Source organism: Ostrinia nubilalis, chromosome 22 (genome assembly GCF_963855985.1).
Source record: "Ostrinia nubilalis chromosome 22, ilOstNubi1.1, whole genome shotgun sequence".
In the NCBI taxonomy this organism is placed as follows: Eukaryota; Metazoa; Arthropoda; class Insecta; order Lepidoptera; family Crambidae; genus Ostrinia; species Ostrinia nubilalis.
In genome coordinates this window covers 13,078,694-13,104,854 of record NC_087109.1, presented here as the reverse complement: position 1 = coordinate 13,104,854, position 26,161 = coordinate 13,078,694, and the positions used below count along the sequence as shown (strand labels likewise).

The 26,161-nt window shown below is 38.3% G+C and overlaps 2 protein-coding genes across 2 annotated transcripts in view; both read right to left on the bottom strand.

Annotated features, from left to right (window-relative positions):
* Positions 1 to 6,228: 6,228 nt before the first annotated feature.
* Positions 6,229 to 26,161, bottom strand: part of LOC135082629 (beta-1,3-galactosyltransferase 1-like) — a 307,135-nt gene continuing 287,202 nt past the window's right edge. The window contains exon 8 of the transcript XR_010259423.1: positions 6,229 to 6,252. The gene's annotated coding sequence lies outside the window, so the exon portion shown is untranslated. The remainder of the gene's footprint in view (positions 6,253 to 26,161) is intronic.
* Positions 6,766 to 8,559, bottom strand: LOC135083100 (uncharacterized). Its single transcript, XM_063977866.1, has 3 exons — positions 8,406 to 8,559; positions 7,774 to 7,886; positions 6,766 to 7,401 (listed from the first exon to the last, which is right to left on the bottom strand). The coding sequence occupies exons 1-3, from the start codon at positions 8,557 to 8,559 to the stop codon at positions 6,766 to 6,768; spliced, it is 903 nt and encodes a 300-aa protein (XP_063833936.1).

Sequence of the window (26,161 nt, the reverse complement as noted above, 5' to 3'; positions counted from 1 at the left end):
ATGACTGTTTCTGTGGACACATTAAGCCGGCGTAGATTGAGGTTAGGAATGTGACAGTGTTGTCACCTATAGCCATGGCTCAAAATGTCTGACTCCAGTCTCAAAGGCGATGACTAGGTAAGTAAGCATTAAGCACATTAATATACTTACGCCCGTATTCACAAGCATTACAATGATTACAAAATTAAGGTACCTACATGGTAGCAATCCCGTCAGTAATAATAATTACAATGAGGTCTCACAGTGCGCGTGAACGCACAGGGTGACACACGAACCAATCACAGAGCTTTATTCAACGCTGTGCGTTCGATTTGCTGCTTCACTTCGTTTGTGAATACGGGCGATATATTAATGTGCTTACTAATCTAGAAAATACACTTATACGGCAATAATTTTGGGCAATTATTCCAAATACCTACTTACAACACAACTTGAAATTGCCTACTTAATCTCTATTTCCGTACTTATACGGAAGGTTAATTATACATACTCGTAGCTATGTAAAGTTTGTAAAACATCTGTCGTTGTAGACTGAGCGGAACGACGAATCAAATGTGTCAATATCATTAACGACTCACTTCGTGGATAATCATGTCTGAGATATACCTACATAGAGCCCGAGTTTTACATAGCGAGACGACATAAGATTTGTAGTATGTATGTATTTATAATACTAATGAGAAAAAATGAAGCGTGTAGAGTGATAAAAATATACCTCACGCATGTCGTATCAATAAATAATTGATACGCCTTTGAGAAAGAAGTTAAGAGCAAGAAGCAAAAAACCACAGAGTTTTTGGCGCTTATCATTCTTTGCAATGACGATCATTATCTCAAAGCAGTAGGGGGAGTCCGGGAGAGTTTACCCGCCTTCCACTAAAATGCTCATAAATATTTCTATAGTTACAAATCGCTATTTTTTATTAATTGTATCTTAAGCTACATTATTTAGCTATATTTTCTTCTAAGAAACTTTAATACATCATTATTAGTTTAAGAGTAATTAACAATTTTAACCAAAGTGATATTTGGCTAATATCTCCCGCCTGGGTGGGAGACTTGACCCCCCAAGTAGGGAGCAGTAGCCGGGTTTAAAAATAAACAAAATAATCACTACAATTTATAATTCTATAAAGAAATTTAATCTTCTTGAATGAAAATGTGCAACAATTTAATTCTTTGAGGTTTTCAAAAAAATCAGCATCGTTTTTTCTATTAAAACTGGTTGATCTGGATAAACTGGTTTCTACTGGGGCAACACCTCTAATAATTTTCCTTTATCAATGTTACATACCTATAGCATTTCTTATAACTAAAAGATCTAAATTGATCCTGTTTCTAGATGTTCCTTTTTATATTTGAAAGGCATTTTGGATGATTATCTGCAATAAAAGTACCAGGTTACCCTGGGTAAAGTCTCCTCCCGATGCCAGGCTAATGTCTCCCACCCCATGCCAAGCTGTCCATTATTACATTTTTATAAAAAACTATAACACTTAAGTAAAAACTGTCTACCGTAAATGGAACTATGACAATTACATTTACGATGTATATAAATGACACGTTGGTATCTATTCATAGTAAACAACTGAAATCAAATATCGAAAATTGAAAAAAGTTACTTTCCGGGCTCGAAATTGTGTTATCACTTGTCACTCCTAAACCAAACTGCCAATCGCATCGGCAATGCGTGAGCGAGGTGAGACGCGCCTATGGAGTCTAAGAAGTGTGGCTACGTCGCAATATTTAGTTCCACAAAAATTCTATGAGCAGTGGCTATTGTCTCCCACCTGCTAAACTCTCCCGGACTCCCCCTACTAATAGTACGGTAGTATGTAAGTAGGGCCTTAAAATCTAAATTAAAAAGAATAATGTTTATGGTTACTTAATTTCAAGCCTACCATGTTTTTAAAGTAAACGAATAAATCATTTATTGTTCCCCTTTTGGCCAAACCTGGGCCTGTCGTGTCGCTCGGCTTTTTGCGCTCGTTAGCGCCGCCGACCACAGCCGCTGTCGGCTGCGGCGGCCATTTTTCGGCGCGTGATGCCAAAAAACAAACTGAAAACCTGAAAATATATCTGGTAACCTGAATTTGGCTATTTGAGTTGTGAGAAAATTGTAATTATACTGGCAGTTTTCAATATTATTACCGATTTTAATCAATAAATATTAAGATATATAATAATAGCATTTTAGAGGTATTTGAAGGTAAATAGTAGCTCTTGAAGCAGTAGTAGTGAAGTGCAATTCAGGAGAAAATCTTTTTTTGTAAATGATTATTATAGCTAAATATATTTTCGTCAAATATTTTATTGGACGATATTTATTTATGTACTTGTAAAATAGCTGCTTCGGTAAAAGTCATAAACAACTCAGCATGTTGTCTGCCGAACACGTCTCTACCATCCTCAGGAGTTATCTAGAACGGAAGCCACGAGCCTGTATCCTAGGCTAGACTATCGTGACTGTCTAGAGTCTAGACTATTGTGACTCCGCCCTAAAATATTAACGTCTATCTTACGCCATTAACCCATTTTAAACTGCCTAATACTCGTTGTTCCTAACAGCAGTTACAAAACTAAGTCGATCTAGCCGAGGAAATGAAGTAACGCTTGCCTGACACGCGAGCAAGGTGCTAATCACAATTTGATGAGGTTTTATTGCTACGAAGTACTCGCTTCCTTCTTGTTACACTTAGATCTGATTTAAGTATAATTAAATGCGAGATACGAGTAATTACAGATCTATTAATTAAGGCGCATTTGTCTACAGGGCACGTTAAGAAAGAGTACACAGTAAGGGTTCATGTACCATCGTTCGTTACAGCCAAATGACGTCCACTGCTGGACAAAGGCCTCCTCCAAGGTTTTCCACAACGAACGGTCCTGCGCTGCCCGCATCCAGGCTCTTCCCGCGACCTTTAGATCGTCGGTCCATCTAGTAGAAGGTGTTCCATACTCCATCTAAACCGCGTTTTTTTCAAGCGCCGTTGACGCTCGTTTCTTGCAAATGGAACACTGTGTCTGTACTGTAGTTCTGTTTATTAAAAGGTCTTGTCCAAATAAGTAACATTACCGCTAAATAATTACCTGATGTATTATTAGGTGCATAATTCGAGTAAGTTGTACTGACTGACTGGCGACTTGTTCATCAACTCGTACGCCTAAATTCGATATTTCGATTTTTTTTATCAAATAATCATTGATATTCGATGAAAGGTTAGGGAAAGAAAAAAAGGTAAAATTTCCAGGAAATCGTTGAAACTTTTTTCCTCTCTATACAAACTGAGGGTTCATTAGGTATTGATTGGGCATAAGGTATTGCAGGTTTGATTTGGCTGTTATTGAAAAGTTTTTCAGAATAACCTTCGTTGGGTTAACAGGTACCTACTGAAGTGTTAGCTTAGTCTAGCAATTTCCTTTCCTTAAACTGGCTTAGTTTCCAAACTTTCTACAACAATCTTTGTATTTGGTGGATGTTGTTTTTATTTATTTAAAACTTGAATGCAAAATAATTTTGAACACAAGGCGAACTTAATGCACTAAAGTATTCTCGACCAGTTTGAGCAGAGAAGAAATTTGTTTGGAGGTACAGGAAAAACAAAATAAATTTTTTTGACTGTACGAGAATAGTATCCCAACACCTTTGTTCCATTTGAATCTGTATCTCTACGAAAGTCTTCCAAAATACTAGATTCCACGCCGCGATTATCCGCAGGGGTATAAAATATAATAATAAATATTGGTAAATACTCAGAAAAAACCCACTATTTGGCTTATCCAAATACTTCCAATTTTTATAATTGAAATAAAATATTATTTTCCCCATTTCAAAATTATCCATACTTAAAATAAGGACTATTTATTTTTTTCATTTTGTATTAAAACCCATCATTTGTTTCGACCGGTTTCGGAATCTTATCAATGAATATAAATTATGTTATTCACCTTACAATCAACGTAATTAATATTCACATCTTGTCGAGCTACAATTTTAAAGCTGATAATTGTATGAGCAACGTTTGTGTAGTACAAATAGGTCTAGCAGAAGATCTTTTAATTTTTCAACGACTCCAAAAATAATAGGTTTCCAAACTAGTGGAATAAAACTGGTATAAGTCGCAGTGACATCTGCCTATTCACTCTCGCCTTTAAGAGTGTTCAGGAAAGACAGTAGCAGGCAGCGAGTTTCCTAGCTATTCGCATTATAAAAAAGTTAGAAAAACGCTTAGTGCGAGCTGGTGCATGGAATGTCGACAATGTAGGGATGGTGCGCTAACCTGCGTCTGGTTCCCTGGTGATGGAAGGTGTTGGTATTTTCTACTCCAGCCGGGCTAGGATGCGCTAGGCGCGCCGTGATAAAATCTTATCGATGATTTTAGACGTCAAATATATCGGGTTATCACGTAAAATCGATGAAATGCCTCTATAAACGTTTATCATGACGCGCATTCTAGGTCTACAAAAATACATACAGCTGAACATAGAACCTCCTTCTTTTTTGAAGTCGGTTAAAAAGATCTGTATTATCAATCTATAGGTACTATCTATACTTACTAATATTATAAATGCGAAAGTAACTCTGTCTGTCTCTCTTTCACGCCAAAACCACTGAACCGATTTTGCTGAAATTTGGCATAGAGATAGTTTGAGTCCCGGGGAAGGACATAGGATAGTTTTTATCCCGGTTTTTGAAACAGGAATGCGCGTGATAAAGTTTTTCTGTGAAACATAAAAGGTATAACAGGCCTTGTTTGGACTCAACCTACCGTATCCTAGCTATACTGTGTAGGGTCTACATAAGTTATTCCAAACAGAGCACTTACGGCACATCAGATTGAATCTCGCTAAGTTTTGTTTTAGTGTCTTTGCGTCATGGATACGAGCTCCATAGTGGGTATTCCCCCTTACGTGGGTAAGCCCCCCTAAGCGGGTAGACCCTTTAATGGAAAGTGACTCAATAGATTAGTTTGGAGTAAGCACTGTGTATTCTGTGGTAGTACCACTAAGTGATAGTTTAAGTTGGTGAGAGTATGTTAAGTTGAAATTGTACGAGGGGTATCTTAGGGACCGGAATATAACTTATGTGTAATAAACTGGGTAGTAAAATCTGAAATAGACACCAAAACACCAAAAATTCCACTTTCGTCATCCAGGTGAACAGTCATAATAATTACCTACTATATTTTATCTTTGTTTTTATCAAACACTTACGTTGAGGGTGCATGGTCTTTTGAAAGAAAGTGAAAAGGGGTTTTCACACGGTTTTTCACCAGCATCGTTGGTGATTACAAGAAAATTTCGAATTTCGCTCTCAGCACCAGCACATTACACTTTTGTACTTATTTGCTGTTGAATCGCTGCTCTATTGCAACTGCAGAAGTTATGTTTAGCTAAATTTTTGTATAAATGGTGTTGCTAAATTTGGTGACGTCACCGTACTCCCACTTAAAGCAACATTGTTTTAACAATCTAAAACAACAATTGACCCGACAGCGAGCAAAGTCAATCTACAAGCTGTCTAACTAGCAAACTTGCTGGACATTGCAAATGTTTACATTTTGCGAGCGAACTCGGCGCAAACAGGCCCTTCCGGCCCGGACGGTGTCCGGTCGCACCGGACGGTTATCCGGATTAGGGTTCGATTAATAATGGTGAGGTTACCTGATAAGGGAAGGGATGCAAGAGACCCGGTGAATGCAAACTGCTGTAATGCCTTTTTCCCGTGATTCGGAGTTAGGCACGCGTGCGAATCTGGTCCGCATACGTGTAAAATCAAACTGCTGGTTGCACGCAGGACAAAGATTTCATATTGTGTGCCCGCGGCCAATCGCGCGTGCGTGATAGGAAAAACATGTATGAAATAATGAAAAGCGGGCAGCCTGCATGCAGATTAAAAGATATCGCACATTTATCAACTCGGAAAGGGATCAACACTGTATCGCTTTCACGAGCTGTCTCATTGCTTTTCGCGCGCTGTCAATTGGGAGGCGAGGCGTTTACATTACGGTGCGTATAAGTGGGTCTATTCCATTTTGATCACCTGGCTTTGATGACCCAGGTGATCAAAGTCCACTTCCAGCGACAATTTAGTGTCCTTTGATCACCCACGGATATGATGCCCTGGGTGATCAAAGTGGACTCCAGTTTAATTATTATTTTAGTGTCCTTTGATCACCTACATACGTGCGTTGCAGTATGGAGTCTCATAAAAAGAATACTGATCACCTCGAGTTGATACGGTTACGATCCCTTTCCGGGTTGATAAGTGTGCGAAGTCCTTTAATCCGCACTCGTGCCGAAATCTGCATCATAGGTTTTCCCTGTGCTAACGGTTGAAGCTCGCCGGCTGCCACAATGTGCTACCTATAAATAGAAGCTATTTGTGGAACATTGTAACGTTTTTCACGTTGTAACAATTAAACCTTACCTGGTAAACAGTACAGAGGAAAATATCTGTTTGAACCATACTTCAACTTGATAAGGTTCTAAATAGAGTAGCAAAAGTTGGATAAACAGATGAACGATTGTTTCGTATGAGAATTGAAGATTTCAGTTGCAGTAGATGATGAGCAGAAAAAAAGACAGTTACAGGTTCAAAGGTTGTAATGCGTAGACCAAAATAGTAATGATATACATAAAATTCAAATTTTGACAGCGATACGTTTTTTAAATAAGAGCGCTGCTGAGTGACGTCACTGCGTTCCGTTTTACGTGGGTTTTAGTTTGGCTTCAACATGCCCCCGGCCTTGGAAGCACCAGCTTCTAATGTGTATTCTCGTGGAACAGCGGGCAGATCTTGGTGAAGGCACGGCGTACCACTCCAGTTGCTGTTCGTATGTCTGCTACTCGAGATACTCCATCCTTGCCCGGAATGGTGGTGATGATGCGACCCAAGCTCCATTTCAAGGGGGGAGAATTGTCCTCCTTTATAACCACAAAAGTATTGGGTTGTAGGTCTGGCTTGTGTTCACTCCATTTTATCCGAGTCTGCAGCTCTGAGACATATTCTTTGGTCCATCGCGTCCAGAAATGTTGTCGAATCTGCTCCACTCTCTGGTATCGGGTGAGACGACTAGTTGGCTCTTCGGAGAGGTCGGTAAAAGCAGGCGCTGTCAGTGGACGACCAACCAGAAAATGCGACGGGCAAAGAGGTAAGAGATCGTGTGGATCGGATGAGAGAGGATTGAGAGGACGGGAGTTCATGATAGCTTCTATTTGTGCTAGAACAGTGCTTATCTCCTCAAAGGTCAGATGCGCGTTACCCACTGTTCGAAGCAAGTGATGCTTGCACGATTTGACCCCAGCCTCCCATAAACCACCAAAATGAGGCGTATACGGTGGTATTAACTTAAATTTAATATCGTGACTACACGCAAAGTCTGCAATTTCAGAATGTGACTGTGATAAAAAATGTTTAAATTCGTTCATGAGGCCTACAAAGTTTCTACCATTGTCAGAATAAATTTCAGCAGGCTTACCCCGCCTGGAAATAAATCTTTTAAGCGCTAAAAGGTAAGAATTTGTGGAAAGATCGCTTACTAACTCTAAATGTACTGCTCTTGTTACAAAACATATAAAAATGCAAATATACGATTTAATGAGTTTAGAACCTCTGCCCTTTCGGTTCAGTACGAGCACTGGCCCGGCGTAATCCACTCCACAACGCATAAAGGGGAATGTTGGAGTGATTCTCTCTTGTGGTAAGTTACCCATGATAGGCGTAAGGGTTCGGCCTCTCAGTCGAGTACATACAACGCAAGTGTGCACTACCTGCCGGGCGAGATCCCTGCCGCTGACTGGCCAGTATGACTCACGCACGCTGTAAAGCAGCGCTTGCGCACCTGCGTGCGTCAGTTGCTTGTGCTCGTGACGGAACAACAGCACTGAAAACCAATGTTTACCAGAAATTAGTAAGGGATGTTTCTTTGCGTACGTAAACATTGCAGAATTCTGTAAACGGCCACCTACTCGTATTAATTGGTTTTCATCTATAAAAATATTTAATTTGCATAATTTATTGTTTTTCTTTAGATTATTATTATTAATTAACATATTATATTCTAATGGAAAGGATTCTATTTGAGACATTTTTATTAACATTAAATCTGATAATTTTAATTCATCCACAGTAAGTGAGCCTGTGCGACGATTATTTTTGTTGCGTAAATTATAAATAAATCGTAAAACATAAGCTCCAGCTCGTCTCATGCGATTAAATTGAGAAAATCGTTCAAAAGGAAACAAAGACTGTGGAGATTGCGTTTGAGATGTTAAAGCGAGTACCTGCTTGATTTTTGTTTCAGGTAAGTCCTTCTGAGCAATTTCAGAATAATCAGTGGACATAGGTTTTGTACTGTCAAAGGTATTGTCATGAAGTAAAGAGGGACCGTCCCACCACAAACCTGCTGAAGGCAAATCCTCCAACTTGACACCTCGTGACACGAGATCAGCTGGGTTATGTTTACCGCTGATGTGACGCCAGGGAACTTCCTTGGTGATCTCATGAATTTCAGATACCCTATTCTGCACAAATGTTTTGAGTAGACTGGGTGCCATGCGTAACCAGCCCAGCACTATTGTTGAGTCGCACCAAAAATAGACACCATCAAAATTGCAACGAAGTGATTCCCTAACTTTTTCGTATAATCGTGCGCCTAATAAAGCACCGCACAACTCAAGTCTAGGCATGCTTACAGGTTTGAGAGGGGCCACCTTTCCTTTTGAACATAGCAATCTTACTAAAATATTTGAATCCTTGCAAATTGTGCGCACGTATACACAGGCGCCGTACGCTGTTTCTGAGGCGTCGGTGAAAACATGCAATTCAATGCGCTCGGGATCACTACCGATGACATGACGCGGTATGTGTATGGTATGCAAAATAGGCAACGCGTTAGCAAACCGGTTCCAGACTAGGGCGACGTCACTTGGAACTTCGTCGTCCCATCCTAATTTCAGTAGCCACAATTTTTGCAACAAAACTTTAACTGTCACTATAAAAGGACTCAGTAGGCCCAGTGGGTCAAATATCTGTGAAATGTTTGACATAATACTGCGCTTAGTGATTTTACTGTGTTCACTTTTAAATTGCGTTAAGTAGTGAAACTCGTCATTCTGATTACAAAAACCTAAGCCTAACGTTTTGGAACTAGCCTGATCAATTAATGAAAAATCTTTTAATATATTTGGTGCTACTGATTCATTATTTTTAAAGTTAAAACACCATTTGCGCAAAGGAAAACATGCTGCCTGTAACGCTTTTGCGGTTTGTTGGCAGATTGACAACAATTTTGATAAATCGTCGTGACCTGTAATCATATCGTCCACGTACATGTCCTCCGTAATGACTCTAATGACGTCACTGTCCGTGCAATTAGCAGCTACCTCTTTCAAGCAGCGGCAACTCAAAAAGGGGGCTGATGCTGTACCGTATGTGACAGTATTCAATTGATAAATGCGTAACGGTTGCGAAGGTTCGTCCCGCCAAAGAATTAATTGTAAATTTCTTTGTTTAGTATCAATTAAACACTGTCTGTACATTTTTTCTATATCGGCACATGCAATATATTTATGTTGCCGAAACCTTAACAAAATGGCCACTAAATCGCCTTGTATTGGTGGGCCAACCATTTGTAGGTCATTTAATGAATGGCCTGTGGATGATTTTGCGCTTGCATCGAACACTACCCTAAGTTTAGTGGTCGTGCTGTGCTCCCTGAACACGCCATGATGTGGCAGAAAATAGTGAGGTTTGCCATAGTTAAACACCTCAGACATGTGACCTAAGTCTATGTACTCATGTATAAAATCGGTGTACAATTTTTTATAACTCGGATTGCGTTGTAACCGTTTTTCTAACGCTAAAAATCGATTCTCTGCCATTGAATAAGTTTCTCCTAATGTGTCAGGTGAAGTTTTAAAAGGAATACTAACGCAAAACCTCCCATTCTCATCGCGCCTCGTAGTCTGAACAAAATGGTTTTCACATGCACGCTCTTCTTTGCTGTAGATGTCCTGAACCCTAGGCAACTCCTCTAATTCCCAAAACTTACGAAGTTGAGAATCAAAAGATTGTGTAAAGTTACAGTTACTGTAATTAAAATATTTCGCATTAGTGTAAATGGGGCCTGAAATGATCCAACCTAGTTTTGTGTCGTGTAAGAATGGGCCATTACATAATCTAATTTTTTCAGTATTTAACAAATCCCAAAACTTGTCTGCGCCTATTAGAATATCTATGTCATGAGACTTGTAAAAGAATGGGTCTGCCAAAAGCATCTTATCAGGAATCCTGATTTGTGCGCTTTGTATAGGTACTGATGGCAGTGCTGAAGTAATATTCGAAAGAACAAAACATTGCAAATTAGTTTTATTAGCTGCGGTCCGTGACTGAATCTCGATGTTACACATTTGCGTAGTTTGTGTCACCGAGTTTCCAACGCCACGTATTTCATGAGTGGACTGTATTAATGGTAAATTTAATGAATCGCATAATCTTTTTGTGATAAAACTGCGCTGGCTGCCACTGTCAAGCAACGCACGCGCGGTGTGATATTTGTTGCGAATATCTGCTATTTCAATCAACGCCGTAGAAAGCAAAACAGGTTGATGGACACTACTTAGATCGCATCGTAAATTATCTATGTGTGCCTTGTTTACCTGGATCGAACCAGATGTGTTAAAATTATTTGATTGTGTTGACGTCGCGGGCGACGCGGAGGGGATGGCCTGTTGCCGCGCCTCGGTAACCGGTTCCTTATTAGAGTGCAGCGATAACATTGATGCAGACGATTTGTGTGCGTTTAAATCGTGCGTATTGCGGTGAACTAGCGAGTTATGTTTATCGTTACATAGTCTACAAGGCCCGAATCGACAGTTCGCAACCGTGTGTCCCTGACGCAGGCAATTAACGCATAGGTTATTTTGTTTTACAAAATTTAGTCTACCTATAACATCAGTGTCTAAAAATTGTTGACAAGAGTATAGTGGATGCGGCTTTTTGCACATTAAGCATAATTTTTTCGATTGTGTTACGTTAGACTTGCTATCGTGTTGCTTTTCTGTGGAAACATTGCAGTGAACCCTTGTATTAGCGTGTGAAGTTTGTTTATAATTATTATCGGGTTTGCTATGCGACACGGATAATGTTTCCAACATATCAGCCCTACTTTTAAGGAAGTTAATCAAGTGATCAACCCTCAATTTAGTTTTGGAGTCACCAGTTTCAGAATATAAAGTGCCTTTAAACTGTTCCCACTCACGTTCTGTGGTTTTGTCGAGTTTTGACACGATTAAATAAATTATTAAAGTGTCCCAAGAATCTGTAGGCTCCCCGAGGACCTTTAGAGCGCGTAAATTTTTTAAAACAGTGTCTATTAATTTTCTAATTGAAACTGATGACTCCTTACCTATTGTTTGAATATTGAACAGTGACTTGACATGATTATGAAGCAATAACCTACTGTTGTTGTACCGACTAAGAAGCAGTTCCCACGCAATATCATAGTTAGCACTAGAAAACTCCAATGAATCTATCACCAACTCAGCACTACCCTTAAGCGAAGATTTTAGGTAATGAAACTTTTGTATGCTAGAAATTTCAGTGGAATTATGAACAAGTGAAAGGAATGTATCCCTGAATTCCAGCCAGTGCTCATAGGAACCGTCAAAGGTGGGTATAGTGATGGTAGGTAATTTAACAGATTTTAGGTTATGATTGCTATTTAAATTAGCGGTTATAGATGCACTAGATTTTGAAATTATGCATTCCGCCTTGGCTAAAACAGTGTAGTAAGAATCTTCGAATGATTCTCTTTGATTTAATTGTTCATCGAGATCACCATCTAGCACTGCTTCTTCTAGTTGTGTTTGAATGCAATTAAATTCAGTGTAAATACTAGTAACGCCTTGTATGCGCAGTTTCAAGTCCATTACATTCTGACTAGGCAAAACATCTATACCATCGAGTGATTTTAGGTAGTTAGTGAACCTTGTAAGCCTCGCTTTGATAATACCTCGTTTTTTAACGAGTTCTCGTATCAATTTAATATCACAGTCACTGTTAGTCCTATACGGAGACTTGTCACGGGTTGAGCCCGTACTTAGGGTGTCATAAGTCTCGGATACGCTCATTTTGGTAGTAAATGAAAGTGGAGTACTCACGGTTTTAATTACTGCGAAGATGCACTTGGTGCTTGCGGTTAATTTCGGTTAAAAAGTCTTGACCGAGCGGGTAACTCACATCCACGACTGCACTGAAATCAGGAGAAGCGCAAGTATCAAACACAAATAGAGGAGATAGGCTGGGAAATAGAAAGGTTGGCTGGCCGTACCGTTGCGCTTTATGATGATGGGGCAGCTCCAGTACCAATCTTCGAATCCTGGCCGTTGCGTAGTCTCCGGTATTTGCAAATAGGCTCGCTGACTCTGGTTTTGCGGTAATCCAGTTAGTGTTCGGTGGAGAAGGACCAATGTTTCGTATGAGAATTGAAGATTTCAGTTGCAGTAGATGATGAGCAGAAAAAAAGACAGTTACAGGTTCAAAGGTTGTAATGCGTAGACCAAAATAGTAATTATATACATAAAATTCAAATTTTGACAGCGATACGTTTTTTAAAGTAGCCAATAAGAGCGCTGCTGAGTGACGTCACTGCGTTCCGTTTTACGTGGGTTTTAGTTTGGCTTCAACACGATTAAGGCAAGGTTTTTATAGGAAAATCTTCTGAGTATCAAAAATCTATTAATAATGTTGTTAATGTACCTATTCCTTTAGTAAAAACATTAATTCAAAGGATACAATGCGTGTTTTTTCTATTTTTCTTAAAATACCGTTGTCTTTATCGTTATCGTTAACCCCCAGACCCCAGTATACCGAATTACTGAATACTGTACTAAAAACCGATGCTGATGCTGTTTCAGCTATACAACTACGAATAATAGTAAATTGAAATGTCTGTCTATTTTTTAACGAAACCGTATCATCAGTATACCCTCATCCATTAAGTATGCTTCGGTGAATCAATGATTCCACCCTCGTTCTATTTAAACCAGGGCGAGGGTCGCATGCGAGCAGTCAGAGTCGCTTGTCCAGGCCACCGGGCACCCCAGCCATGGAATTTAAAGTGTGTTAATACATAATAAATAGGTGGGCTAAATGGACAACTTTGAATTCATACACTTTTTCCAGTTGCCACGTATTATGGAGCTGTTGGAATCTAAGTACAGTATTCTTCTTCTTGACTAGTAAAACTATCACTGATGACAAGCTTATGAGTTACCATCGGCGTCTAGGCTGGCAACTTCACGTGCCCTCCAAGGACAGAGCAGGTTATGTTTTTTTTTCAGACAATCTGATTGTTAGGCAACGATCTTACTAAAACAATAGTTACAGGATTTTTGTTTTTGACTTGAGAGTCCCACTTAGGAATCAAACTCAGGACTACAGAATCCAGAAACTCTCTAACCTGCATAGATCACGATATGGAACACATTTGCTTGTTGTTATCGAGCAGTACAGAACCGAGAATATTTTATTTTATTTTTTATTTTTATTTTACAAGGAAAACAATACAGTGCAGAAACTATGTAGACTAACATTTTAGAAAACTTATAACCATTAACATGTTTTCACATTTAGAGCCTGAGTAATGCTTGTTTATCAATAAACAGAAATAGAATAGAAGTTACCAAGCCAAAAGTTACCTACTACTAATTAAATTAAAGCTTAATACAAAAAAAAAGCACCTTTCAAGAATGCACATCAAACCAGTCTTTGAAGAGATTTCGTTTAACACTATTTATGCTGGAATTGAATAAATCAATATCGGAATCGCCAGCCATAAGGTTAAAGACATTAGCAGCTCGAATAAAAAATGAGTTCTTCCTGTAATTGCTATTACTATGAGGAACAGAAAGAGTAATGGGTCGTCTTAAAGTCCTGCTAGGAGCACGTAGATTTATTAAAGAAAGAAGGTGTGGGGAATCGATCTTACATTGGGCTACTTTTCATAGAAAAGTGATGTCTGCTATTTTGCGTCTATCTTGTAGCGGTAATATGTGATGTCTGCTACACCTCCCTGTGTAATTATCAATGTAAGTCTTGCTCTTGTACTGTAAGTATCTCATAAATTTCCGTTGGACGCACTCCAGCCTGTTAATGTAAATATTATATTGCGGATTCCAAATCTGTGAACAATACTCGAGGATGCTACGCACATATGAGCAATATAACACCTTTGCTACTTTTACACTTTGGAATTGAGAACAAGAACGCATGATAAAGCCCAAGGTCCTAGTGGCTCTCTTAACTACAATATGGCAAGATTGAGTACTTAACCGTGGCTTAAGAAAACAATGCCGGTCTGATTTTGTCTTTGTTGAAAAAGTAGCGAGATTTGTGTGACCCCAAAAGAAAGTAAATTGCACGCAACCGATCCTCTTCACTTCCTGGAGGACAGTATAACGCTGACCGACTAGTTAGTTAAATGGGGCACGAGATTGGCCCGAATGAGGAAGACGCCCTGCATTAACTATTGGAATAAACTGCTTACCATTAAGGTTGTAAGCGACACTGCCTCATGTCATGTGATTTTCTTCTTCTACGCATTCGGGATTTAAATGACATCATAACGTGTGTGAACTCTAATTTTAAGTTCTCTATAAACCCTATATTTTATTCACATTATTATTAGTGAGTGGCTTACATTTCAGCAGAATTCTACAGATTTATTTAGTGTATAGTTGGGTGGGCTTCCAATTTGTATGAGGAATCGGCCGATACCATATCTGTGTAGTGTGTGCACTTGTACATGTTCACACTGATTAACAGCCCTACCCAACTATTGGCCGACTAAAAGCCTATAGCTTTGGTCTTCATAAGAGTGACGTAGACTTTACAGAATATCATTATTATCACTATGGGCGTGCAATAAAGTGTTCTGAGAGGTGATCAGTATTGTGTCTACTGATCATCTTGTCCTACGACCCTCAATTTTTTTTCCCTCAGAAATGAGGAGATCCGCTGGAGAACCAAAGTGACCGACATAGCTCGCAGAATTGCTAAAATCAAGTGGCAGTGGGCGGGGCACATAGCTCGTAGAGACGATGGCCGTTGGGGCAGAAAAGTTCTCAAGCGACCACGGGCTGGAAGACGTAGCGTGGGCAGGCCTCCTACTAGGTGGACCGACGATCTGGTAAAGGTCGCGGGAAGAGCCTGGATGCGGGCAGCGCAGGACCGTGCATTGTGGAAAACCTTGGAGGAGGCCTTTGTCCAGCAGTGGACGTCATTTGGCTGAAACGAGATTCCTTGGAGACCTCATTTGGAGAACATGCGGGTGAATTTTGGTTAGGTACCACTGTTGTAATGATGGCTCTCTTGGTTGCAGATGACAACGCGCGCGGCGTGACCACGGACGGGCTGCTCAGCGCGCTGGCCCGCCTGCGCCGCCCCCCGCCCCTCCACACCAACTCGCACGCGCCCCGCTCTGTAAGTATCATTCAAATCAAATCAAATCAAAAATATTTTATTCAATTTAGACCACTAGTGGCACTTATGAACGTCAAATACAGTAAAAAAGTAGCCCTTAAGGACATGTCTCCTTATCTTTTGGGAACCAGCGGCGCTTCGAGAAAACACATGGCAAGTGCTGAGAAGAAACGCCGGAACAAACTCATTATAATGTATATATATTATCTACCCTCTCTTTTTTTGTTTGACGCGGTGGAAATGCTTTGCGCACCGTCAGCACTGCCGGGGGACAGATTGGTGTGTGGGACTCCCGGTGCTCTGAAAAGAGCGCTGCTCCGTCCTGAAAAGGACGAGGTATACCATTAAAACCACCGCGGCGTTCCGTCATCGCCCGAGTGGTGTCGCGAGTATCCGGCCGTAGCCTTATGTCCATTTTCACTACCAATCTATAATTTTTAAGTGACCCCTGTGAAAACAAAATTCCTGTTATGTGTGCCATAGGGGTCACTTAAAAAATAGGGATTGATGGTAAAAATGGGCATTAGACTTCCGCAACAGTAGGTTACCTATCCTTCCTGCTAGATTTTATTATATATCAAGTAAGGTAGGTAGTGATACTGCCACGCTAGACGCCATGGCAGCGACAAGGGCAGATTTCATGGCTAGTCTAGAAAGTAAGACTATCAACATAAAGGCTAGAATCATAACATAATAATAATTGTTTATTACAGTGTAGACCGTAATTATACACAGGACGTAAAGGAAACTGTTGGCATAAAATTTAATAGTTGAAGTCAAACTTTGCTTTCGAGATGAAAACTGTTAATTTTTGCCTAGATTTTATTACCTAAGTAAAATCTGAAATGCTGTGTCGTGTATCTACAGCCTCTCCCGTAGGATGAACAAATGTTTGTCTCCAATTCAAATGTTATATGATTTGTTTGCAAATTCGAAAGGGTCGGCTGGATGCTCAATGGACGTGTACAATTAAATCCAATTGGTTAACGTAGACAATTAATTTGTAGAGGTTATTGGGTACGTCAGGGCTTGACCCTAGGCTAGGGTTGCCATAAGTGTGGGGACTCAGACGGGGACATTTAAAGAAAAACTATTAAAGGTAGAAAAAAGGAGCTTTTATTACAACAATAGGTATTAATCAACATTAACCAAAGTATTAAGTATCTGTCAACATTTTTTAATTAGCACACGTTCCCCCTTAGTCTTACTAATAATGGTTGTATAGCGGTGGTATAGCTATACAATCTTTTGACCTTATCTGTCATTGTGACATTTGAATTTGACAGATAAGGACAAAACATTGTATAGCTATACCGCCACTATACAACCATTATTAGTAAGGGGGTATGTAATCAACAAACATAAAATTATCACAATGTTATTTTTTTAATAAACACAAAATATAATCAACAACAAAATAAATAAATATAACATTCTCAACTATCAACTATGCATGGCATTGTTATTTTTTAAATTAACACAAAATATAATCATCAAATATTATATCCTCGTTTATGCATGGCATTTTTTTTTATTAGTACAAAATATAATAAATTAATCAACAAATATAAAATCCAGCGGTTAGGAAGCTTCTTAGTCTAATTGTTGCCACAATGCGCTCTTGCTCTGTCAACGTCGAGAGTTCGCGATCCCGAAATGTGTTGACACTGTTGATGTAAATTCGTGAAACGTGAACGGACAAGACTAAGTGTCAGCGCTTACGTCGTTCTATCAACGTACGATTAGCCTCATTAGCCTAGCTAGTTAGTCGCGTTTATTTCTACGTAGGTATATTACTGTTTACCAAGTCCAGCCCTCTATTAAATAACTATGATTTTTAAACGGGGACAAATTGCTTATCGGCCGGGACGCCAGGACACCATGCTTCAAACGGGGACATGTCCCGGCGTACGGGGACGTATGGCAACCCTACCCTAGGCCCGATAAAGATGGAGGCTTTGACGGCCTGAATGGGTTCTAGAGTAATATTCTAGATTGTTCAGTGGCTTGATTTTATCGATACTTACAGTTAATCACTTCATAAACAAATACAAATGAAACCGAAATGCCGTCTCTTGAGTGTTGAAATTTTATAACAGTGGATAAACCAAATAGTGATTTTTATTAAAAATGTTTTACTTTATCGAGTCCTCACGAGATAGCAGCTGTCATCATCAAATAGCATTATTATAATACATTTTTAAACTTAAATTAAAGACCTATTATCCCAAAATAAACGCAAGTTTAATTAGCCGCCATTTTGCAAAAACTTTTCCATCCCTGAAAAAATGAACAATTTGACAGTTGAGTCTAAAGTTTGACACTGGCTATTATCCGCTTAAAGTAGAAAAAAAATATCTTCATAAAAATATGCTGACGTCATCAAAGTAGGCATCAAAGTGATTCAAGTAAGCAAGTGTTGACATCCGCGACTCTAGTCGGTCATTAAGGACTCTTTAGCAACTAATTAGTGCAAAAAAGGCTTTGATCTTTGACCAACTTGTAGACTTTGTGGCCATCACTTTGAAGAAGCTCGTCTGTTTCTCTCTGACTATCTTATTATGTAGGTAACATAATATTCGTGAATTACGAGTATTCTGTTGTAACATAATTACGTACCTAGGAAGCTACCTTGCTTAATATACTCCTACCCACTTATTTTAATTTAGGTTGTTTTGAAGATGTAATATGTAGAAATTAGTTTCATGTTGGCCACGAGCTGTTTTTCAGAGAAATTCAAAAAGGTCGTAAAGTCTTAGCTAGGTCCCTACTAACTGTTCAGTCAGTTTTAATAAGTTGGTACCTTCCTTTTGAGGTATTCAAATGTTTTCTATGAAATTCAGCGATAGTAAATCTTGAAGGTGAGGCCTTTGCCGAGCTGCAGACGTTATTTGGCTGAAACGAACGAAATCTTTTCATGTTTTCATCTAGTCAGTCGTAAAAACCAAAATACGTATTATTACAGACACTAAAAAGCATTACCTACCCATATTATTATCTCATATTCGTAGGTTTAAAGCTATCAAGGGTTGAGCAAAGCTATTCATTCATAAATATCTTTTCAAACTATTATGTTCTTAATTTTACCTTTCATCGTGGCCGCCAGCCGGATTCGAACCCGGGGCCGCTCGGCCGTGAGACGCGATTACTGCCGCGCCATTGGGCAGGCATCATTCACACAGAAAAGCTTATAAAATGGCGGATTTATACAAAACTAGCTGACCCGGCGAACTTTGTTCCGCCTTAATGGCAATAAATAAGCAGACTTTTTTATTTCGAACGGGATAAAAAGTATCCTATGTCCATCTCCTGGCTCTAAACTACCTCCCTGACAATTTTCAGCTAAATCGGTTCAGCCGTTCTTGAGTTATAAGTGGTGTAACTAACACGACTTTCTTTTATATATGTTACTGTAAAAGCTCGAACTACGGTTAATCTTAAGATTTAAGTGTAAGTCTTAGGATTTACCGACATGAGTTGGTAAATGTAAGTATTTCTGTAAATACGACGATTTTTTCGAGCTTTTACCATTCGAATTCAGTATATGTTAGGTTTTACCTCTGTCAGATGGTAGATGTTGGTTTTAGGATTATAACAAATTCTTAATTACTTACTTTCATCAACTATTAGACAAAACAGGTAGGTACATAGTATTATAAAGGTAATTATAGTTCGTGCGTTTCAGCCAAATGACGTCCACTGCTGGACAAAGGCCTCCTCCAAGGTTTTCCACAATGAACTTTCGTAGAGACGATGACGGGCAGAAAAGTTCTCGAGTGGCGACCACGGGCTGGAAGACGTAGCGTGGGCAGACCTCCTACTAGGTGAACCGACGATCTGGTAAAGGTCGCGGGAAGAGCCTGGATGCGGGCAGCGCAGGACCGTGCATTGTGGAATTATAGTATTATGTACAAACTAATACCAACTTATTTAAATTATTTGCAATCATTCTTTTTCTTGTGTTTTGGTGTTCACATTTTTACTGTTTCCTTTTTTTATTCCTTCTGACTCATTACCAATGATGTTGTTTTAGTAAAAGTTTACAGAACTTTTAATTAGTAAGATTTCAATTTTAATTCGTCCATGGCATGGACGAAATGTGAAGTGAATAAATCGGAATTATAATAACCTAGCATTGATAGTAGCGCATACCTGTAAATATCATATCTAGCCTATCTAGGACACTGAAATTTTGTACTGCATGCATCCTACTAATATTATAAACGCGAAAGTTTGTGTGGATGTTTGTTACTCTTTCAAGCAAAAACTACTGAACTAATTTTGATGAAACTTTACAGTATTATTGTTTATAACCCAGAATAACATATAGGCTATAATTTATGGCGATCTGTGACAAATTGAATTTCACGCGGGTGAAGCCGCGGGCAAAAGCTAGTATTTTATATGACATGATCTTACGTTGCTAAAGAAAAAACAAGGCAGTGACATCATGGTTTGTTTAATTGTATTAAAATGAAAAGTGATGCCGTGGTCTTTCTTTTTACTTTTTAAATTGTTCGTACGTTTAAACAATACAAAAAGGCTGCGCTCGTGTAATGCGTAGATAAGACGGATTGTTACCTGTCAAAAATGCTTGTTTTGTTTTTCAACATTTACCGTGCCATTAATGTAAATCCTAAGATTTACCAACGAAATGGTGGTAAGAGTTCGAATCGCAAACCTTTTGGGACATTTACCATTAGGAATTGGTAGATCTTAGGTTTTACTGGAATATCTTAGGATTTACTGCAATTCGAGCTTTTACAGTAACATATATATAGATAGATGATATGGATAAGTGAACTGAACCTTTATACCTTGCTTCATCGCAGTCTATATGTAGATATACAGGGTGGAAACGATAAGTGATCTCACTCGATTATTTCTAAACTATACAAGATATCGAAAAACTGGGTGTGTGTGAGATCTTCATGAGATCTATCAAATTGTATCATACCGTAAAGAGGTTACAGAATAAACTGGATGTTTATTTTTATTTTATTTTATTTTTCGTTATTCAGGAAACCACAGCTCTTTATAATAATAATACAAACAGGTATTTTTGTTCTTACAGCCTATCTATCTGTCTATCCGAAAATTCCATGTTTCCAGTATCCAAACATTTGGCACACCTTATGAAGCACTTTCAGGTTCAGTAACAGTTAGATAGAATACACTTACACACATCGTACATAACACTTTTTTGTACACCACACAGACTTAGAAAAGAAAGAGATAGTGCTCTAAATTCATTTTTGTAACACTTTAATTTTTTTAGTATTTTTTTTTTCTAAAAGCTCATTTGCCCGATTAAATTGGCTAGTTAATATCCCAATTCAAAAGCTTATCTAAGCTAGGTATTCGTACTTATGAATTTTGTCTGTGATAGAAAAACTTTATCAAGCGCGTCCCTGTTTCAAAAAAGCGGGATAAAGACTATCCTATGTCCTTTCTCGGGACTCAAACTTTCTCTATACCAAATTTCATCCAAATCGGTTCAGTGGTTTAGGCGTGAAAGTGACACAAACAGACAGAGTTACTTTCGCATTTATAGTATTCGCAGGGATTGGAGGAGTATTTTGCAATACTGTTTTGTTTGGATTCGTGGATTTCAGTCTGACATAGAAATACTTTATTGCGTACGTGTCTCCATTTAAAATACTGGGATAAAAACTGTGCTATGTTTTTCTCCGCTTATAATATTTTTTCAAATCGTTACTACGGTACTGTTGTAGACAAGCAGACGGAGCTACGAGTAGTACTTTCGCATTTATAATGTTAAAATATGATAGTGGAGCCGGAAGACGTAGTGTGGGCAGGCCTCCCACTAGGTGAATTGATGATCTGGTTAATGTCGCGGGAGATGCCTGGATGCGATCGGTCTTTGTGGAAATCCTTGGGGGCGGCCTTTGTCCAGCAGTGGACGTATTTCGGCTGAAACGACCACGATGATAGTGGAAGTATGGATGAATAAAACCGCCTATGAGTAAAAAGACGCACACTTTGTTAAACCTTAAAAATCTTGCGTAAACGTTCGTCTTTCTTTTAAGAAAAATGATAAAAAAGAGAGAAACAATAACCACTTGTATCTTTTATTATCGTCTCTATCAGAACATGCTTTCGGAATAAATTCCGGCCGCGAGCTAACAGATATAACACATAAGTAAAGTGGAGGGTAGACGTAATCATTACACGTGGTAACGGTTGTGTTACCGCAGGGCCGGACTCAGGGGAAATAGCAATTAAAACATCTATTACATTGTCTAAGTTTCTAGTATAATATTCATTCAATTGCATTATTTTATATTGATTGAACTAATAATGTCTCAGTCTACAAGATCGGCTTGATAAAAACCGAAATCTCCGTTGAGTTAAAAATAAATCAGTTTGGCTCTACCATTGTTTTTCTAGAGGCTGGCGCCTAAAGAGACATGTGAACAAGTCTTACATTCTTAGTATCCATTAACTCAAAGTTTCACAAATTACTACACGAAGCTTGAAATTGAACAGAAAACGTCTATTTCAGTAGATTTAAATTATTCTAAAACATAAAGGCCACGCAAACCTTGCATTTATTACTTCTTTTGCTTTGAACTCAAGCACCATTTGATCTTGAACAAACATTTCTATTTTATACTTTTTGTCGACTCAGCTGAAACAAAGACCTGGGCCCCGTGACCTTAGCCCGCCCCTGATTGCCCCCCATTTTCCTCAGAGCCACCCTCGCAATGCGCCCGTATGTAAGTGCCTGAGTAAAAAAAGTAGGCCTGACGCAGACGGACTTGCGGATTTTTGAAAGCTGAGTCTGCATTTTGTAAAAAACTTTTTTTAAGTTTTGTGTGTGTTAAGTGTATACTTTGTACAAGAGTTTTGAGCTTATGAATATTAATTAATGTGCTATGTGCCCTAGATGGGGCAGAGGGCTCCATAACAGTCCTCCATTGAGTTCGATCTTGAGCTTCGCGTTAGATCTCGCTCGAATTGTTGTCGATTTTCTTCGCCTCGTCTGAACTTGAACATTCAACTGATGCTCGCATTTACTCTGAGAGTGCGTGAAAACGGGCAGGAAAATTACGTTTCGTGGATTTATTTCTTTTTGTTCATGAATTTGTATTTTGTTTATTTTCGTGTAAAATAAAGTTTTTTGTTCTGTCTAACTTTTCATCAGGTATTCGTTTGCGCCCGCCCCTAAAGCTTCCATTGGCAGATTTTTTCACAAGCACGTTAGTAGGTGCTTCATTCCAAATGGGTATCTAATGAGATCCACCTGAAGGCTTGTTCCAGATATGAAACGTTTCAATTGTCTCTGCGGCTTTATCGAGTTTTTGAAATATTCTTTTCGGTTGAGTGAATATTAAATATCTTTTCATTTGAGTGAAAGTATATTTGGATGTTTAAATTGTTATAATAATGTATTCGGATTACTTCAACTGAAACTTTGTGCGCTTAGAAAAATCTTATTTTACGGTAAATGACATCTCTACTGTACTTCATATCTACTTGTTAATTGAAATTAACTAAGTATATTAGACAAAGCTGTGTGTACCTGTTATGCATACACACTAAACTTATATATGTAAGATTTTCATGTAATTACTTTGTATGTAATGTTGTTGGTATACCTCAATAAATAAATAAATAAATCTCTAAGTAAGAGATAATTCGATACTTGATGGCGCTGTGACTTGACTTTACTTCTATTCAATTTTCTCGGTTTGTAATGACCAAAAAACATCATCTGTAGGAGGTACACGGACCCTGATAGAGAAATGCTTATATCCAATGAATATTAGTGCCAGGTTGCCCTTAATTCCCTGGTTCGGTTCATTTCAAAAAACAATTACTGTATTTGTTCGGATTGCTTGAAGTTTCTACTACATAACCAGCAGAAGATTACATACTTCAATCAACTTGTAGCGAATTTATATTGTTGTGGTATAATTAACATTTTCTAGTCATTATCAAATAATGCGCAATAGAATCATGCATTCGTAAAAACAAGCAGTTGCTTTGTTTCATTTTGCGGTGCATGCTTTGTACCTAATACTGAGGGAGATAGGTTTTCCCGTCAGGTATTACCTTGTTTACAATGTGAACTGCGGTTGAATATCAGCAAAATTATAAATATTGAATCAACATAACATAGTATAGGTAGGTACCTTTTATTAAAATACCAACCGAAATTGTTTAAATACTGCCTGCTGCTGTCTTTCCCAAACACTATAATCTGGGCTTCTTCAAGACGAGAGTGAAAGCACTTACAGGGCATGTACCATCTTAGACTGCATCTCACTTAACATCAGGTGCGATTGCAGTCAAATACCTGCTTTGCTCTGCAAAAAAAAGCTGTAATGTAATCTCGCGTGATGCTCAAATCTGAAGTGTTAAAGGTCTAGACTCTAGCGCATATCTCGGCCAGTGCTTTAAGTATGGGAGCGGCATGGGAGGTGTGACATTAATTGACATAATGTGACATGACAGAGCATAATTATAAATCTGAAGGAGATCTGAAATCTCGCTGACGTTTGACGTTACAAAAACCCCGTGCCGCTCCCTTACCGCAGGCACTGACTGATCAACTCAGTAGACCTATCTACCTGCTTATATTAGAAGCCACATTCTCAGCAGTGAAGGAAACATAGCATTAAAACGCCTGTTTTAACAGCACAAAGTAAAAGTTACGTCATGTTAAATTCTGACAACGTCGTTAAAACTTTACCCAAAACACGCAGATAGGAAGTTGTGGATGTCACTCATTTAGAGTTGGTTTAATTTCCACACAGAATTTAAGGGACAACGGTAGAATCTTTTACGAATTCAAATAAACTTAGGAATTTCTTGTGTCGGAATCACAAGAAAGAGTGACTGAAGACTCAATCGAATCATCAAGAGAAATGCTTAGGGGCTCTTTCACGATCTCCTAGTAAAGTTATAAATAGTAACTTCTTGACTAACTGTATTAAGCAAGTAAGAAGTATTTTAGCATCAAAGTCTTACCAGTGTCATGGTTTCGTTGCTACTTGTAACTTTAAGTAATGAGTAAGCAAGCATACTTGACACTTTACTCAGAGATGGTGAACGAGGACCTTAATATACCCTTCAAGGACAATCAGGCTGGTTTCTCAAGCTGTGGTCAATTACGTAAATTGAGTAAAACTTCCAAATCAATTGAGTCCAATTCTGAAACTAAACTAGAATGTATTAAATAAGCTGAAATTCAGTCATGAATGTAAAAGATAAAGCAAAAACTCGTAACTGCACGAAATGATGTACAAACAGGAAAGTAAACTTCAGTACAAATGCTGATACGGAGTTGTGAATGTGCGGATACGTTGTCGCTCGTTTTTACTAAAAACAGACCAGTAACATAAGTAATAGAGATGGATACAGCAGCATTGCTTTAAATTTTTGTGTACTCCCTGCACACTAGTTATGAAATTAAATGTAAATGTAGAGCTACTTTCACATTTATAATTATTTCTGACTGCCTGTATGTCTGTTATCTTTTTGAATTGTCGAAATTTAGAGATAAGTAGGTAGGTACTTGCAGAAGGATATGGATTGTATAGCAACACAGCCTTAATGTCATGTTGTAAGAACGCATTACATAATGTCGCGTTTGAGACCCGTTGTTTTCAGTTTCATAAGAAACAAGCTGTTCACCAAAATTTTTAGTAAAAGGATAGTGAAAGTGATAGGATAGTCCCTATAAGAATAAAGAAATATTTATGAGTCTGTCTGAGCATAATAAGCTTTGACCTATTTTAGTCGAGGCTTCCGGCGACTGGGACCGCAATTAACTGGGACCGCGGTCCCAGTCGCCGGATCCATAAAAGATAAATAATTTTCTTCCGGCAACTGGGACCACTCATAGATAACTTAGAAAAATATATTATTCAGGCCAAAATCGGTACAGTCATACGAAAAATCATTGACTCGTTCTAGACATGATTTTATACTATGCGCTTAGCAATAAGTAGATTAAGCTAGGCCATTTTTACATACATTAATACAAATACTAATATTGGACTGAATACTTTAAAGCATTTTCTACCAGTAAATTATTATTTACTGAATTTCATTTATGTAGTACAACATATTTTAATGCTTATTATTTTTCTCCTTAGAATCTACTATAAATCCACTATAAATCTACTATAAGTACTATAAATCAAACGAGACACTTATTCATGAATGTACAAATATTTCAAATAATACAATGTATTTTATCTTTTCTTTCAAGCGGTATGAGATGACAAAAGAAAAATAATTAAAGTATTCATGTGGACAATTAATCCCGCGGTATAATTTTTGAGCAGTATGAGTTGACTAAAGCTTCGTAGATTTAAAGGTCAAGTAGCCCTTTTTAAATAAATATTTCATATTAATAAATGATGTTTTTAAATTAAAAAGGATTTTTCTTCAATTATTTCACCTAAAAACATTTTCGTGTGACTGTACATTTTTTTATTTCAGTTATTTTTACGAGTGGTCCCAGTTGCCGGAAGAATATTATTTAATTTTTAAGAATCCGGCGACTGGGACCGCGGTCCCAGTTAATTGCGGTCCCAGTCGCCGGAAGCCTCTTTTAGTCATGTCAGGTGCTTATGCAGAAGCATTAATTAGGTTAATAATTAACTTTAAAAAAAAATAAAACCGACTTCAAATGCGTGA